At 39.3% G+C, this 16305-nt stretch overlaps 1 protein-coding gene across 2 annotated transcripts in view; it reads left to right on the top strand.

Annotated features, from left to right (window-relative positions):
- Positions 1–9965: 9965 nt before the first annotated feature.
- Smp_142510.1 (putative ribonuclease III) overlaps positions 9966–16305 on the top strand; it is a gene marked incomplete at both ends in the record, with an annotated part of 47181 nt that continues 40841 nt past the window's right edge. For both annotated transcript variants that reach the window (XM_018797572.1, XM_018797573.1), the window contains 3 exons: positions 9966–10678; positions 11821–11941; positions 15913–16051. In XM_018797572.1, coding sequence (XP_018652601.1) covers positions 9966–10678; positions 11821–11941; positions 15913–16051 — 973 coding nt within the window. The remainder of the gene's footprint in view (positions 10679–11820; positions 11942–15912; positions 16052–16305) is intronic.

Below are 16305 nucleotides of genomic sequence, written 5' to 3'. Positions count from 1 at the left end.
TCCCCCTTGAGCAGATTCGTAGGATCTGGTGTTAGGGTCCAACTGCAACCGCTTTACTGGTTTGTGCTTTCGGTTAGTCCATCTTCTAGGTAATAAGGACGTTGTATCATCCTTCGTTTGCACCTTGACTGTCCTGTCTGTTTCAGGTGTTTTGATCTCAAAGGTGTCTAGCAGAACATCAAGAGGTAATCTATGCTGCGTTTCGTTGTTGGAGATCGAGGTTGATTTCAGTTGGTTAGCATGACGCACCCAGATTTCTGAACCAACGGACACCTCGTAAACCACATTTCCTTTCTTCTGCACGATCCGACCAGCTATCCATGTAGGATGTTTTCCTCGATAGTCCATAGCAAGTACCTTTTGACCCACACTGAACAATCGTTTTTGTGCCCCATGATGACTATTGTACTGTTTCTCCATCATCACGTTTCGTTGCGGCTTAAGATCTGGAGTCGTCGTTGCGGCTTAAGATCTGGAGTCGGACGAATGCTCTCAAAATGTGTACGTATTTTTCTGGAAAGTAACGCTTCCGCTGGGGAGACTCCATTTGTTGTCTGAGGGTTCGGTGTCGAACGGTGTATAAACAAGAACCTCTCTAAGATCTCTTCGGTGTCCCCCTCCCCTCTTGATTTTTTTAGAGCATTTTTGAACGTACCAACAAAACGTTCTACCTGACCATTCGATTGCGGATGGAATAGAGGTGTTCGGATGTGCCTGATTCCGTTCTGCTGACAAAGTGCTGAAAAGTCTTTTCTGACTTCACCTGACGACACTGGAGTGTTTCGAATTGCCGCTGCTGCTACACTCCGTATTTCTGGAACCTTTTTACCTGTCTTCTTTGCATATGAGGTGGTGTCTAATGATGGACACGACACGTTACACACGCTGTTGATGGGTATATCCATTAATCCAAGCTTTTCTAACATATCTAGACCAAGTAGATCAAGGTTTGGTCGTTCTGTTCGATAGCATACTCCTTTACAGCTATTTCCATTGAAGGAAAATTCACATTGTAATTCACCAACTTGCTTAAGTACACCTCCAGATACGTTTTTAGCCGTTTTCTTGGATGGCTTCATTGGCGGTTTTCCCAGCAAGTTATAAGTCTCTCTAGACACTAGAGTAATATCGGATGCTGTGTCAATTTGAAGACGAACCGCTATACCATTAATCTGGATCGTAACATACTTTCTCCGAATGTCATAGTCTGTTTGAAAGGCTGCTACCAGAGAAAGTGATTTAGATTCGGCTGACTTTATGTGTCGAGGACGTTTGTGCTTCTGCTTAGGCTGGGACGTACGATTTGGAGGACAATGACCTTCTTTATGCCCACGTTTGTTACACATCTGACATTTATGTTTCTTGAATGGGCAGAATCGTACATAATGCCAATCACCACATAACCAACATGCAGTCGTTGGTTTGCTACCACTTGTTTTCGGTTTCTGAACTTTTAACCTCGTAATAGCATCGACACTACTGCAGGTTAAATTAGGATTTACCTGTTCAATCAACTGATTGTCGTGTCTGATGTTCTGTAGCCGCTTACACTCATCTGTTAACGTTCTGAGTGTGATGTTAGGATCTTGATCCAAACGAGTTAGAAGTCTGGTTCTAATCTCAGCATCTTGTGGTGACTGGAGAGCTTTGATGAATATAAGGCATTTAAATTAATCTTCTGTCAACGAGCGTAACTTGAACTTTTCACATTCTCTGTTGACGATGTCTGCTAGAACACCATATTCATCGGCTTCTCGTTTCACCAAATTAAGACACTGGTAGCGAATACTAAATAATGAGGAAGATTCACCGAATATTTCTGACAGCTGAGATACTGTCTCCTCGAAACTGAGCTCTCGAGGTAACTTTGGTAATATATGATCAGCATAGCGTGCATGTTCATGACTTCCCAACTTGCGCATCAACAGTCGAGTCTTCCATGCGTCGTCTTGATTACAGAACTCTATTCTAAATGTGTCTTCCCAACGCTTGAACCACGTGAGAAATGTATTGCCACATTCGGGGTCATAATAGAATTCTGGGATGCTGCTGGCAACTGCATCACAAGAAGAAGTACTTGTAGTAGCATGTGAACTCGAGTAGTGTACGTTAAGCTGTTGCGTCAGGGTTTCTAACAGGCGCATTTGTGCGTCAAGTTGTGCTTGCTGTTGCTGTAGTATTCGGTTGAGCTGGTCATCTGATATAGGCATTTTGAATGAATTTTCCTTTTTCCTCGTCGCCACTGTTATATTTGTGTTTTTTTTGCTATATAAACGACCCAGCGATTCCTATTGCTTAGTATTCTTATACGATGACACTCGACAAGACCCCAAAATCAGAACACGTTGAACAGGAATGAAATTGTATTCAAATAATAATGATAAGTGAACAGCAATCAGCAATCAATAGTTTAAATATCGTTCATATATTTATAGTATATGCATAAGAAGCTTATAGATTTTTCTGCAATAATATGCCCGGGCTGATCGGTTTAAAATTAACCAATCAGCGCGCAGCAACACCATCATGCATAAAACATGCTTAATCCAATCTATATCCCACGAACAATAATATTCATAAGTAGGGAGTTCGACTAACAGGTTAACATATGAATTTGTGGACTTGCTTCCTCTCTGTAGATCAGTTGCTACGGAAACGTGTTCAAATAAGTTAACGAAAGTAAGCTAACAGTATTGTAACGAATGGAGTAGATTCTAGAAAGCTGAAAAAATTAAGCTAAGGTAGATTTCCAAAATGCAGTGTGGAAAATGGTGTACTGATAGAAATTATTATCTGTCTTTTTATCATTTTTATTACGTTTATAATGTCATGAGTGTGCTCCTTGTCGGTAGAGTTGTACAATTTAGCTTTAATACAATTTCTCGAGGGAAAGTGAGACTACTTTAGGGCTACAAACGTGAGTTAGAATTAGTTGAGATAGGAAAGTAACGTCCATACCGTTATTAGCTGCATCCATATAAAATAAAATATGCAGTAGTCAAACAAATCTTTTTGCCCCATAGACATGGGTGGATTGAGGTTAGGCACTGAAATCTGTAATAGTCATAATCATTCCTGAAAAATGTTTGTAAAATTTTTATTGAGTTATGACTGTTTCTTAACCTACCTCGTAACCCCCACCCTGATAGAGAGACGTAACGGTGACGTCGTTTACAGAACAAGTTGAATGCCTGCTTTCCATAGGTTTGGTCTGTGTAAGGGAGACATCATCGTTCTCAGAAATTCACATAACTTGATCACGCCTTGGTGTTTGGAACTTTATACATCACCCCCAAATGTGTCAGGATAAAGCTAGGTTATTGGTTCCTAACCGCATCCTTTAACATTCAACACAGATGGAAATTCAAAAATGGACACGGGAGCATTTTGACTGGTTCAGTATGGCTTGGCTCTGTAGACATAGTCACGAAATAACTTTCCCCTTTCATAACAAATAGGTTATTCTGTCCCCAGCCTGCATGTGTTTTTCGGAGGTTCTTCACATCATTTTACTGACCGTTAAGTAAGGCGAATCAGAATAGTTAGTAATGTGATTATCTCATAAGGTCTTATGCGTTAAATAGTCGTATAACGGCAAATCTACAATTCTGGAGTGAGCCTACTTCTCTAGTAGCATAGGTAAGTATTCCTATGCCAACCTGGACCATAATGCTTCAGAATGATGCCGAAGAACTCGAATTAAACCCCTTTGTTCTGATCACTTGCTCAGATATGGCAAATTTTGTGAGTTTGCCAAACAGGAATACATACGTAGATAGGTCTATAAAATTAAAATGAACTCCCTAATGAAAATTACACTCTTGAGAGTTGCACTGAATTTTTTCTGCATCGATACCTACCGGAATGACAAGCAGGTACCATTTACACGATCATTACTCAACAGACAAAATGCTATGACAACTGGTAGAAACTTCAGAGCTTTAACTACGGGGTTGTACAAACATCTAAGAAAAGGTTCTTTAGGTCAGCAGTAGTCATGCGTTACGTGTAAAGAAACAGTTGATAACATAGGGATTCAGGTTATACTATAAAACTTATCAAACTCCACCTACAAAAAGGAATGCTTAAGAATCGAGCATTTAAGCAACTTATAGGTCAGAAATAGCCAAACGTGTATCCCTGAGCATTATTATATCATTGAATAACAACAGTTAGCACTTGATAACTCCATTCGTTCAGAACGACTGTTTTCGTTTGTTAAGGGGATAACGCAACAAAATGGTGACATCTACTACGGTTATGTGGAAAGTCAGAGACATCAGTTATATCAGATAAAGCTGAAGCTGGAAGACCACCGAATCACGTCATCAAAGTCTACCGAGGGAATTTCGACGTTAACATATCTCATAGCTTTATTGCCAAGATACAAACCATGGTGCTTGTGCTTTTAACTAAAAAAAGTTGTTTTCGATCAATGAGTAACCTGGTCAGTAAAGTTTACTATTATTGCCATCACTAGATGATATAATCTCAGGATCACACATTGCTCCATTCACTTAATGAGTGGAAGCTGAATACAAGGGCATGATTTTCATCGTAAATTCCACTGTAAGCCCTAATTTTCACTTTTTCACATATTGTCAAAGAATTCTGGATGCGTCGCAGCATCATGTCAACAGAATACAAACGTAGATAGGTCTATAAAACTAAAATGAACTCCCTAATGAAAATTACACTCTTGAATGTTGCACTGTACACCAAGTGAACAGAAAAGACCAGATATTACATTTTTGTTGCGTAGTGAAAAAGGATGGTTATCTGCACTCGTGAAAATAGAGTAGACACGATGGGATTTTTCTGTACATCACCAATATGGGTGGCCCATATTGATAATTTGGGGTTCGATCGAGTTGAACGTAAATGGCTCAGCATCCCAGCTGACATCAAAATCATGTTACACGGTTGGTACAAAACGTAGACTGCCCTTTCGTCGTATCCAGTCACTAATAGCTTTTTGATTACTGCATAGCTAAAATATAATGTAACGACGGCAATGTTTCAGTAATTTTCAGTACAAAAACCGAGTTTGGCCACTATCACACGCACCTATCCGTGGCGTGCAACTGACTGGTGCGCACTGGCTTTCATTGACACTGAAAACAATAACGTTTTCAAAGACACGTTTGGGAAATAGACGATGCGTAGTGAAGTTCCTAATCTAAGCTGATCGGTTGTAAGGAGTACCTGAAAGTGACCCGGTGTGGATACTAGGATTATGATCAACTGAACCAAGGAGACTAGCACTAAAGTTTAAGATTGACAAAATTTTGTTCTCAAGACTTAATTGCCACTAAGGATATAAGGTTCGAACCGTTGTCAAATGATAAATGCCTAGTGAGAGAAGATTGTGAAATGACACGCGGAGCTCCAGTTGCTTTCAAATAATATTCTCTACGAACAAAGAATTGACAATTACGTACTCACCAATTCAATTGATTAAAAGCACCATAACTCGGTAATCATGCGTCACTAATGAAACCAAAAGTACGTGGGGAACGTACGAACGTAACGTGTCTGAAAAGTTTTTAACTAGGTGGATGCAGTCAACAGGTAAAGAAAATTAGTTCAACCTGCCTGGCAAATAAGGAGTCAATTACATGACAGTAAGCATTGGGAAACTCAGGAATCACACAGGAGGTTAATCGTCAGTTTCCCCAGAAGCTGAGTGATCAAAACTCTCAGCAGCAACACATGTCACTGAAAAAAAAAGAACTAGCAGGCTGTCCCTACCTTTAAGAAGACAAAGAGATACTGAAAAAGTTTAAAGATCGGCAACAAAGTTCCAGGAGGGTGGGGTCGTGATTGACTATGATCACCACTACAGGTAAACTTCGTGCCCGTTACTAGGACACTACAAAATTAACTGGCACAAAAACAAGCTTTCCGCAGAACAAGTGACTGGCTAAATAAAACTTAATCCGTTTGTCGCACAGAAGTACTATGGGTAACCTGATCACACTGACTGAACCACATAATGATGAGTTTGCAACTGATATGCCCTTATCTTTCTCCCCTTACAAAACAGAGCTTACAAGAGAGTGTAGTGACCTACATTTATGAAGAGAACGCGATTGACGTAATGAAAACAATTATTATGACGAAATGTACCAGTGATTGTTTTGCTGTACCTGTTTGTTTAGGTGTACAAAACACATACTTTCTTCCGTTGCCTGTGACCTTGCACGAACTCGAGTACACTCAGTTGCCCCGTTTGTAGTCTTTGGCACGTCTCGGTATTCTTTCGATACCACTAGATCACCAACAAATATATCTTATTGCAACCATCAACAGCCTTCTGGTTTTTGGCTTACGAATGGATTCAACCTAGTAACGGACACGAAGTTTACCTGTAGTGGTGATCATAGTCAATCGTGACTTGACGTAAGTTACGAGCGTTCAAAAATATGTTCACACTCTCAGAACCAATTTCTTGTCTGCTGACTACCGGCACTCCATTCTAGTTATTAAAGAGTAAAGCCTCCTATCTCGACGCTCTGTTAAAGCTACATCCTTTAATGTTTCCAGAAGAAAGTCAGATCAACTAATCGACTTCAGGAGCCATGACTAATTTAATATACCTAGGCTCCAATCCCCCTTGGAAAAGAAAACTGCAGGCGAATGTTTAATGGAGCAGCGTTAATCATAGCTTGCGGAAATGACTAAAACAGAGCATATTACACTAATGTCCAGTGACCTTGATTAGTAGGTCAGATAACTCAGGTCGATTAGTCCAACTACGTTATAAACCGATCACTTGACCAATACATACCGCTTGAATCAGATAGCTTACAGAGAAGGCTTGGCGAACATGTACTCACCTGTGGATTACCATCCCTCTTGGACAAGCTATGCCTGACGCATATATCATAAATTAACAAGGTTAGCATTAAAGCATAACCAGTAACTACCTCCTATTTCTCTTATTATAATCTCCGTTCTCATTTAATCTCTTCAACTCCATCTTCTTACAAATTATCAATTAGGTAAATTAGCTATTTATTCTTGAAACAATCATCCCTTATCACCCGGATCATCACCTAACTATTTTCACATTGCAACGATCCAACCCCCTACCTGGTTATGTGATATATGCTAGTATACAGAATTCCTACTAACATGAGACAAACGTACTATCCCAGGATATACTATCCCACAAACAACTACCCCACTGACTAGAATTAGTTCAGTCGGATAGCTAACAGACCACCTATCGGATGCCTGTTTCCTAGTCAGATGTTTAGTAGGACGTATTAGATTTCTTACCAGCTCACTCTCAGTGATGTATTAACCATTTCTCATGTTCTTTATATGGTTCAGGGCAGTATTATGCTACGAATCAGTATGCTCTTACACACATTTTGACTTACCCATATTTTAAGATTATATAAATGATGTTGGCACTATGGATTGAATTTGACGGGTGTTTTCAATAGTTGCGTTATTTTTTATTGTATCGGATTGGCATCATATCGTGGACCATTAATGCTTACCCGATGACTACTGAATTCATAACGTTAGTGCCCAGATATATCTACTAATCCTTACTGTAGTAAGATTCTCAACCTAATTATCGCCCTTATTCGACATTTTTTTAACTAATCACCTATTCTTTAGGCACATTTCGCTGTTTAAGATTCGTACTCTAGATCTACTCACTTCCACACTCATCTGTGGTTTGAAGTCGTTTTTGACAAAGTTAACAGTGTATCAAAACCCTGTTTTCTAGTAGTTGTAAAATATACTGCCAATTAAAAGAGCGAAAGATTTATAGGGGGGCAACTCCAAGTGATGAATATACATGTTGGATTGAGATCTGCTGATGCATCATGACTGGTTGGGAGGAAATTTTACGGATATTTGGTTCCAGATAGTCAGGTTTACTTCAAAAACCGACTAATCTGTGACACGGCAATGTTTTTTCTGTTTGCTATAAAAACAAGCCAACAGAGATGCACAAACTTCAAGCCTCGTTTGTTTTCCCTTCCCCACCTGTTTTATTTGTTTTTCTCTTACTCTTCCTTTATTAAGTGTAGTACATATTATTTTATGTGGTAAACTGAAATCATGTTTCAATCGATTGGTTTTGCTCCATTTTATTGTTGTGTCGTGTAATAAGTGGCCCTGACAGGTTTACCCCTGAGATTTTTAAGGATGGCGGTCCAGTACTAGCAGCAAGATTGACTGAGGTAGAATCTGGGAACTGGACGTAATTCCATCTGACTGGTCCCAATCACTGATTGTGTCAGTCTATAAGAAAGGATAAAAGTCCTCTTGTCACAATCATAGAGGAATCAGTTTGACTAATGTAGTGTCTAAAATATTAGCTTCAATAATACTTCAACGCCCAACCGAAGCTCGTAAAGAGCAGACTAGAGAAAACCAGACTGACTTTCGATCTGAACGTGGTTGTGTAGACCAGATATTCACTCTACGTCAGGTCCTAGAACATAGACACACATTCAGACGCCCCACAATAGTAGTATTTCTCGACCTTAAGGTGGCATTTGACTCCGTTGATCGTGAGGTTCTGTGGCAGTGTTTGCCACTGAAAGGAGTACCAAAGAAGTACATTAACCTCATAAAGGCTCTCTACTCGAACACAACTGGTCAAGTCAGAGCTTATAGCGGACTGTCATCAGAATTGATTACCTTAAGTAGTGTTCGTCAGGGCTATCCACCCTCTCCATTCTTGTTTAACTTTGTCGCTGACATACCTTGAGAGATAACACTCTCATCATATAAATCTCCAGGAGTTGAACTTTTACCGGGTGACTCACTTGTTGACTTAGAATACGCCGATGACATAGTTCTATTTGGTGAAGACGCTGACATAATGCAGAGTCTTCTGACCACTATAAGCTACAATGCAGGCATGTTCGGGATGCGATTCTCTTCCTCAAAGTGCAAAATGTTGCTTCAGTATTAGGTTGCATTGACACCTGAACTAATGATAGGGAGTGAAGTAGTTGAGCGTGTTGACCGCTTCACTTATCTTGGGAGTCCCACCAGCCCTTGTGGTCTGGTGTGTGACGAAATCTCAGCATGGATACAGAGGGCTCGTCTAGCTTTCGCCAACTTGCGTCATTTATGGCGTAGGCGAGATATCCGTCTAGCAACCAAATAACGGGTTTACTGTGCAGCAGTTCGTTCCGTTCTACTTTACGGCAGTGAAACATGACCGATAAGAGTAGAGGACATTCGTAGGCTACTAGTATTCGACCATAGGTGTCTTCGAAGCATTGCTCGTATATGCTGGGACCACCGAGCAAGTAATGCAGTTGTTAGGAAACGGGTACTGGGTAAGGATGGCAAATCGATTGATGAAGTAGTGAAACGTCATCAGTTGAGATGGCTCGGATATCTGCTACGTATGCCCAACCACCGACTGCCCCGACGTGCAATGTTTTATGGTGTAGAAGTAGGTTGGAAGAAAGCTAGGGGCGGCCAGACCAAAACGTGGCACAAATCCATGAAGTCACTGACAAGTGGACTGAGTCATGTTAGTAGGTGTAGACTACCTGGTTGGGATCCGCGAGATGATAACAACCGAATGACATGGCTCTAAGTCGTTTGCGGTGGCGGAGTTGCATCCACTCTTTGTGTTCTGCCAAATTCTAATCTTCTGAGTTCTTCATGTCCGTATCCTTTTTCTCTTTTCAAATTTATTTCACTGGATTAGACTCTTTGAATAACATCTTCAAACCCTAATATTTCGGATTACTGCTTATACTCTTACTACTTCTACCACTATGGGATTTGAATCGTCAATTGCATCTCTGCACTAATGTGGTATGGCAACTCGAACTGATGTACGTACGTACGAAGTTCTACGTTTTGACTGACTGTGTTATAAGTATTGGCTTCAAGCTTTCTGTCTAAATACTAAAATTGAGCTTACGACATTAGGAATCCTCATGTTGTTTTAATGGTATTTCAAATTTTAGATGACTGGAAGTCGTTTTCCGCTTGATAAAAGGATTATTTACATCTCTCCTAAAGATCTTTCGAGTCTGCCGACAGATGGACCAATCTATGTACTATCAACTACAGAAAATCCAGAACCTGACCCTTTAGCAAGTTGTAGTTCAACCCAATTTGGTGCACCTAGCCAGAATCCATCTTCGGTCACCTGTTCAACGTTTGGTTCAGCTTCAACTTCGTCTACCAACAGCTCAAATTATTATAATAACACATTAGTCCCGTATTCAGTCCCTTATCACGCTAACATTCCATATCCTCCTTCTGTGGTTTCAACAAACTTAATTCCTCCTTATGGATTCTGCCCTCCTCTTCAACTTCCACCTTTTGTCGGTTCACAACCAGTTTCATGGGTAACATCTGCTTTCCAAAACCATACTTTATATCCCCCAAGTGCCAATGTATTCGCAGCATCTGGTCAGTACATTCATCCTTACCAAAATTTCCCTACTTTCCAATCGAATGTTCCATCAACTTTGTACTTTCAAACATTCAATCCGTACAAACCACCTCCACCTTTAAGTTTACCACAAGTAACTTCGAAGCCCAGCAACACTGTTCTCATTAATAGTTCTACTGCAGTTACTAATAATAATACCGTTACATATGTCGCAAGTACTATGAATACCAACAATACCAAAAATTCTTGTGCATTCAGTCGATCAAACGAAGAGAACGGGTATGCGTATCTATCTTAATTTAGACGATTTTACTATGCTACTAGATATCACCAAACAACTATTTAGTTATTTACTCGGCTTGATTACATATGACAACCCTTTCTCCAAAACCTATTGCCTGTTTAACCTGGTGCTCCTCCGTTGATGTAAGATAAAATCATAAGTGAGACTTGTCTCCTTACAAATATTGTAACAACAGGAATCGGATTGTAACTCAGCTATGTATACTTCCAACTATTTCGAAATATATTCGTATCCTATCTTATTTTATGTAGTATGGCAGTGTCACTAATGACTTATTTATTTTATTTGAACAGAAATATTGGTGCAAAGGGGAACCGAATACATATGCGCCACATGAATCATTCGATTTGTGCGTGGGCTGGGATACTGTCTGGGTGCCCATACCGAAGTAGGTGTTTTGCCTATGGAGTCACACCCAGAGCCTTCGACCTAAAGGTCTAATCCATAAGGCAGTGGAGCAGCGTCAGGAGATGCAGTCCCATGGTAGCCGGTGGCCAACGATTGGTTGGTACGCCATCTGTTCCTTTAAGATACTGGAGCCTATGTGCACCATTGGTTCGGAATCAGGGTTTCCCAACTCCCCTAGGTGGGCCCTCCGTGTCCACCAACCCGGTTAAAGCGCTGGACATTCGCTTCTCGTCCTCTCAATTTCGTAAACAACAGTAATGCCACTAGAAGGCTGTGAGTAGGACTTCCCTGAAAGTGGTTGTACGCACGTGGCCATGTGAGAGCATTTCGAAAGGGAGAGCTGACTCCCCTCACTCTCGGCCATATCAGGGCATTTGGGGGCTATTAAAAGTATGGGGTTCATAATCTATTTCTCATGGTTGTACGAGATTAATATGCTTTATTCTTTAATCTAGAGGACATAAAGTCATGGTTAATGCTATGTGGGAACAAAACATCTTACAGTATATTGTACTTATCTACTATTAAAAATTATTCGTTTTTTATTTTGTCTAAATAAAATCAAAACGTAATTATATTTCATTCTGCCGCTCTCATTTAAAAAGTTTAGTAAGTTGTTCAATTGCTTTATCTTTTGAAATATCAGTTAGATGGTTACTTGACTTTTTTCCTAGATTTTTCTTTGCCTTCCACTCTTGTCTTTCAAAAGATCTTCAGAACCGATTAACTCGAAAAGTGGATCAACGTCATCATCAAAACAATCGCATCCTTTACGATATACCAAACTGATCTACGCTTCGGAACCTGATTACTTTGCTTTTGACAGTAGTGTGAGTACATTTTTTTATTCCTTAGTAAGACCGAGTAAATTATCAAATGGTTAGCGTGCATTTTTGTGGTAATACATGCTGTTGTTTTATAAATTAGTCGCTAAAAAGTGGACGATGGAGTTTTTAAATTCTTTGTGTGGTACAAATTCCAGTAAACAAATAGCTCAATATGTTCACTTAAATGTATAGCATAATAGTGCAATGTTCTTAAATAAACTCTGGGCATTTAAAGGTAACCTACATAGTCTCAAATCTGGTTCTCGTGCTTCCTTTTGTCACTAAGCCATGTACCTAGTCTGTTCTGATGGAAGTCATGTTCTTTTCAATTTTCATACACATTTTGTTAAGAGAAATTATTATTTAGCTATTGATGTTTATCATCATTTCTACAGTAAAAATTGCACGATGTATATTACTTGACTTACAGACAATCAAAAGGTTAATTTTAATTGATTATAACCTGGATAACTCGACTTTTCATCTGTAACTGTATTGTCTATTAGATGATAGGCGGAATACCTGTAGCAGGATGTATTGAGTACTATTTTATCTAAAGTTTGTGTTTATTTACTGCGTAATTCAACTTCACTCCAAGCAAGTTTATTTATTCATCTCTAAGCTCAATAGTAACCCTTCATTTAAGACACTGGGACTGGCTAATTGAGAAATATAAGTATCACGTTCAAAACACGATTTTTCGAGACATTTTATCATCAATTGTTAATGAGGATCTGTTTCATTGGCTTACACCGAATATAATTATGTCCTAAGTTTTCGATCTCAAGTTTAAGAGACAAAATGATGCTCTTTATAATAGAGCATCAAAATAGACATCATTTAAAGCGAATTTATCATATCGGAAAGAAATAGAAGAGGAAAGTATGTGATATAATAAGCAAGAATAAAAAGTGTTAAAGGAGGCTGTCCAAATTAGTACACAACGAAGATAGATTATGCTCATTTGGAACATGTATCATACTATTCGAAATCAATGAAAATTGAATTGACTCATTCACTGAGTGCTTGAATATGAATCACACTATAAGTTTGAGAGCTAATGTTACTACCCGGTTGCCCAAATCGAAGTGGAACGGAGCCCGCACGTGGTACATAGTGGCTATAAATTGGACTCCTTCACCACCAAGCCATTGCCTCATCGTACGATTTATAAGAAATCTAGTGAGGAATTGGCACAAGATTGTTGTTGGTTTTTTGTTTTTAGTTGTGTTTGATAAAATCGGAAGCCAGTGAATCGTGTGACCGCGTAAGTCCTATCCATGGAGTCGTAATGAGGTAACAGTCACCAACACAACTATCACTTTACAGGACTATACCATAGACTGTCTCCGCTTTTTTTTGGCACATTTCCAGCATTAGAAATTAATGCGCGGTATGAAAGACACTAAGATGGCATGTGCAAGACACTCTCACATTACTAAAGTTAATGCTTCGTAAAGGACAAACTCTTTTAGTCATCATTTTCACCATGTAGAGCCTCATTATTACGTCCGCAGTGTTGTTACTGAACAGAAGGATCATTCCACAGAGATAACTGATCGAATTTGTACGGTTGTCTAGCATTCTCAACTCAAAGGCCTAGATTTTACATGCATGTATCAGTACTGCCTTTACGATAGTGTTGAGCACCCAATCTTTTGTGATCAAATTGTTATCGAAAATGTATCGAAGAAGGCCTAGAATAGCATAAATAGCTTTTGGTTTGTAATTCGCTTAGAATAATCTCATCTGTCACGCCTCCACCAACAATCACACAACTCAGATACATGAACATATTGACTATTTCCTGCTCCTCACTGCCATAGAGCTAGTGTATATGGAGGCTCTTCATAGCCTTGTAAAATCTCTTGACAGTCGGACGGTACACAGTAGATGTGGTGCTTATTTTCATACAATGACTTAGACGTCACACATACGAGACGATTTTTCTGTTATCTCAGACTATTCTGCCCTGATATGGCTGAGAGTGAGGGGAGTCAGCTCTCCCTTTCGAAATGCTCTCACATGGCCACGTGCGTACAACCACTTTCAGGGAAGTCCTACTCACAGCCTTCTAGTGGCATTACTGTTGTTTACGAAATTGAGAGGACGAGAAGCGAATGTCCAGCGCTTTAACCGGGTTGGTGGACACGGAGGGCCCACCTAGGGGAGTTGGGAAACCCTGATTCCGAACCAATGGTGCACATAGGCTCCAGTATCTTAAAGGAACAGATGGCGTACCAACCAATCGTTGGCCACCGGCTACCATGGGACTGCATCTCCTGACGCTGCTCCACTGCCTTATGGATTAGACCTTTAGGTCGAAGGCTCTGGGTGTGACTCCATAGGCAAAACACCTACTTCGGTATGGGCACCCAGACAGTATCCCAGCCCACGCACAAATCGAATGATTCATGTGGCGCATATGTATTCGGTTCCCCTTTGCACCAATATTTATTTGTTTTAATCATAATAATAACTGACTATTCTACTGAAAGATAAGTCTATGTTTGTCTGATAACATGTATATTAGATCATTTCTTTTCTAGATATTTTACATCTGAAGTAAGAAGAATCATTTGTATCAACAATAATATTGCGTTTAGGCATAAAACTATATGCTTATAATTTAAAACGGAATAAATGGATCTATTATAGAGCGGGATCTTATGATTTTATTGAAGGATTTACGCTTATCAATATCGATGAGTAGAATGCTGTTCGATATGTGATATATCATGATACGATATCTCTAAGTGATGGCTACTCACAAAACTGAATTATTGGTATAGGCCCCCAGAATGATTTGAGATCAAAAACAAAACCACTTACCAGAAGTATAGGTTTCCTCTGTGTAATAAAGTGATATACTTACGCAAAAATATTAACCCAAGAAGCGACATGGTAAAATGTTGTAGTCGATTGGATAAACTCAGCTAGTAGGTCACTTACTCTCTAATAAATTAAGTCCTGATTGTCTGATCTAATTCTAAACCATCATATCAAGATCTGTCTGATCTAATCTGATGATCAATTATTTTTTTATCAACGCTTTCTGATAAGTCTTGCTGATTGAACGCTATATTCAGATCCTAATCTAGTCTCGTAACCCCCAAGTTAAACCTACACGGCGACGTGAACGCGAAAGACGCAAAATATGCGAGAAGCACTTTACTCCAAAGGTTGATTTATGCACAAAAAATGTAGGGTTTTTATCGTATTTTAGAGGTCCTTGAATTTTCCAGAGAATTCTAGAATGCTACTAAACATAGTAACAATGTAGTAGTCAACCAATCAGAAACTCTACATATGGCTTTTTATTTTCGTGATGTTTCTAGTCAAACTTCTAGTCAGATGCTGATTGAATAAAATGCTTCTTAATGTTTCCTAAGCCTTTCTTGTCTATTGCGAGAAATTTTCAGGATCGCCTCAACACTTTCAGTGACTAATTCTTTACTACGTTCAGTACCTCAACTAGAAAAAGAATCCATCAGTTGATAAGAAAAGCCCTTGTGAGTAACGTCATGAACGTCCATACATATACATTAGGGGCATATCTTGTCTTGTTATATGTATATTAATAACCTCTATGGTATCTACGGTTTCATGTACGAATTTGTTTACTCGACATTGAGCCACTGTTTATGTTAGGGTTATTGGTACTATTACTGCTACTACTAACACTACTAATACTAGTACTAACGCTAATACTACTACCTGTCTGTACAAATTGGAATAGTTTGTGTGAGGTGCTAGCCTGCTACCTGTTTGTTAAAAATCAAATATTTTATTCATCAAATCACTGATGTACACGTCAGATAAATAATTTGAATGTGTAGAAAAACACTATCATTTAAATAAATTAACCGATTAAGTTCTCCTTATGAGTTCGTTAATATAAAAATATCTATACCCACCGACCACCGAATGCTTTTATTATACTTGGACTATTGTTTTCTTTTGTTTTCAAATAGACTGGATCGTATGTAGCTACACGTCAATTCATTGATCTGGAAGATCGATTTGAAAATGAGGTGGTCGCTCGACGTCATCGTGTTACTTTAAATGATCCAGTAAGACAGCCTCCTGAACGTCCTACATTGTCAGATAGTGGTGAGTAGCAGTGAACTTTTTATTTACTGTTTTGTCTATGGCATAGTTCCAGTCAAACAAAACAGACTTAATTGTGTCGGAAGAAACAAAGAGTTAGTTTGTTGTATAATCCTATGGAATGAAATATAGCTGTATATGGTCGGGATTTCCCGATCTGTTGTTACTTTTTGGGTGGGATCTTAAAGGTTATGCAGTCCAGTGGCTTTAGATTCTAGCCTCTTGGGACATTCCCTTAACAACCACTGACACAAAAC

This window comes from Schistosoma mansoni, chromosome 5 (assembly GCF_000237925.1).
Source record: "Schistosoma mansoni strain Puerto Rico chromosome 5, complete genome".
NCBI classification, from domain to species: domain Eukaryota; kingdom Metazoa; phylum Platyhelminthes; class Trematoda; order Strigeidida; family Schistosomatidae; genus Schistosoma; species Schistosoma mansoni.
This window is presented reverse-complemented; position numbering and strand designations above follow the sequence as displayed.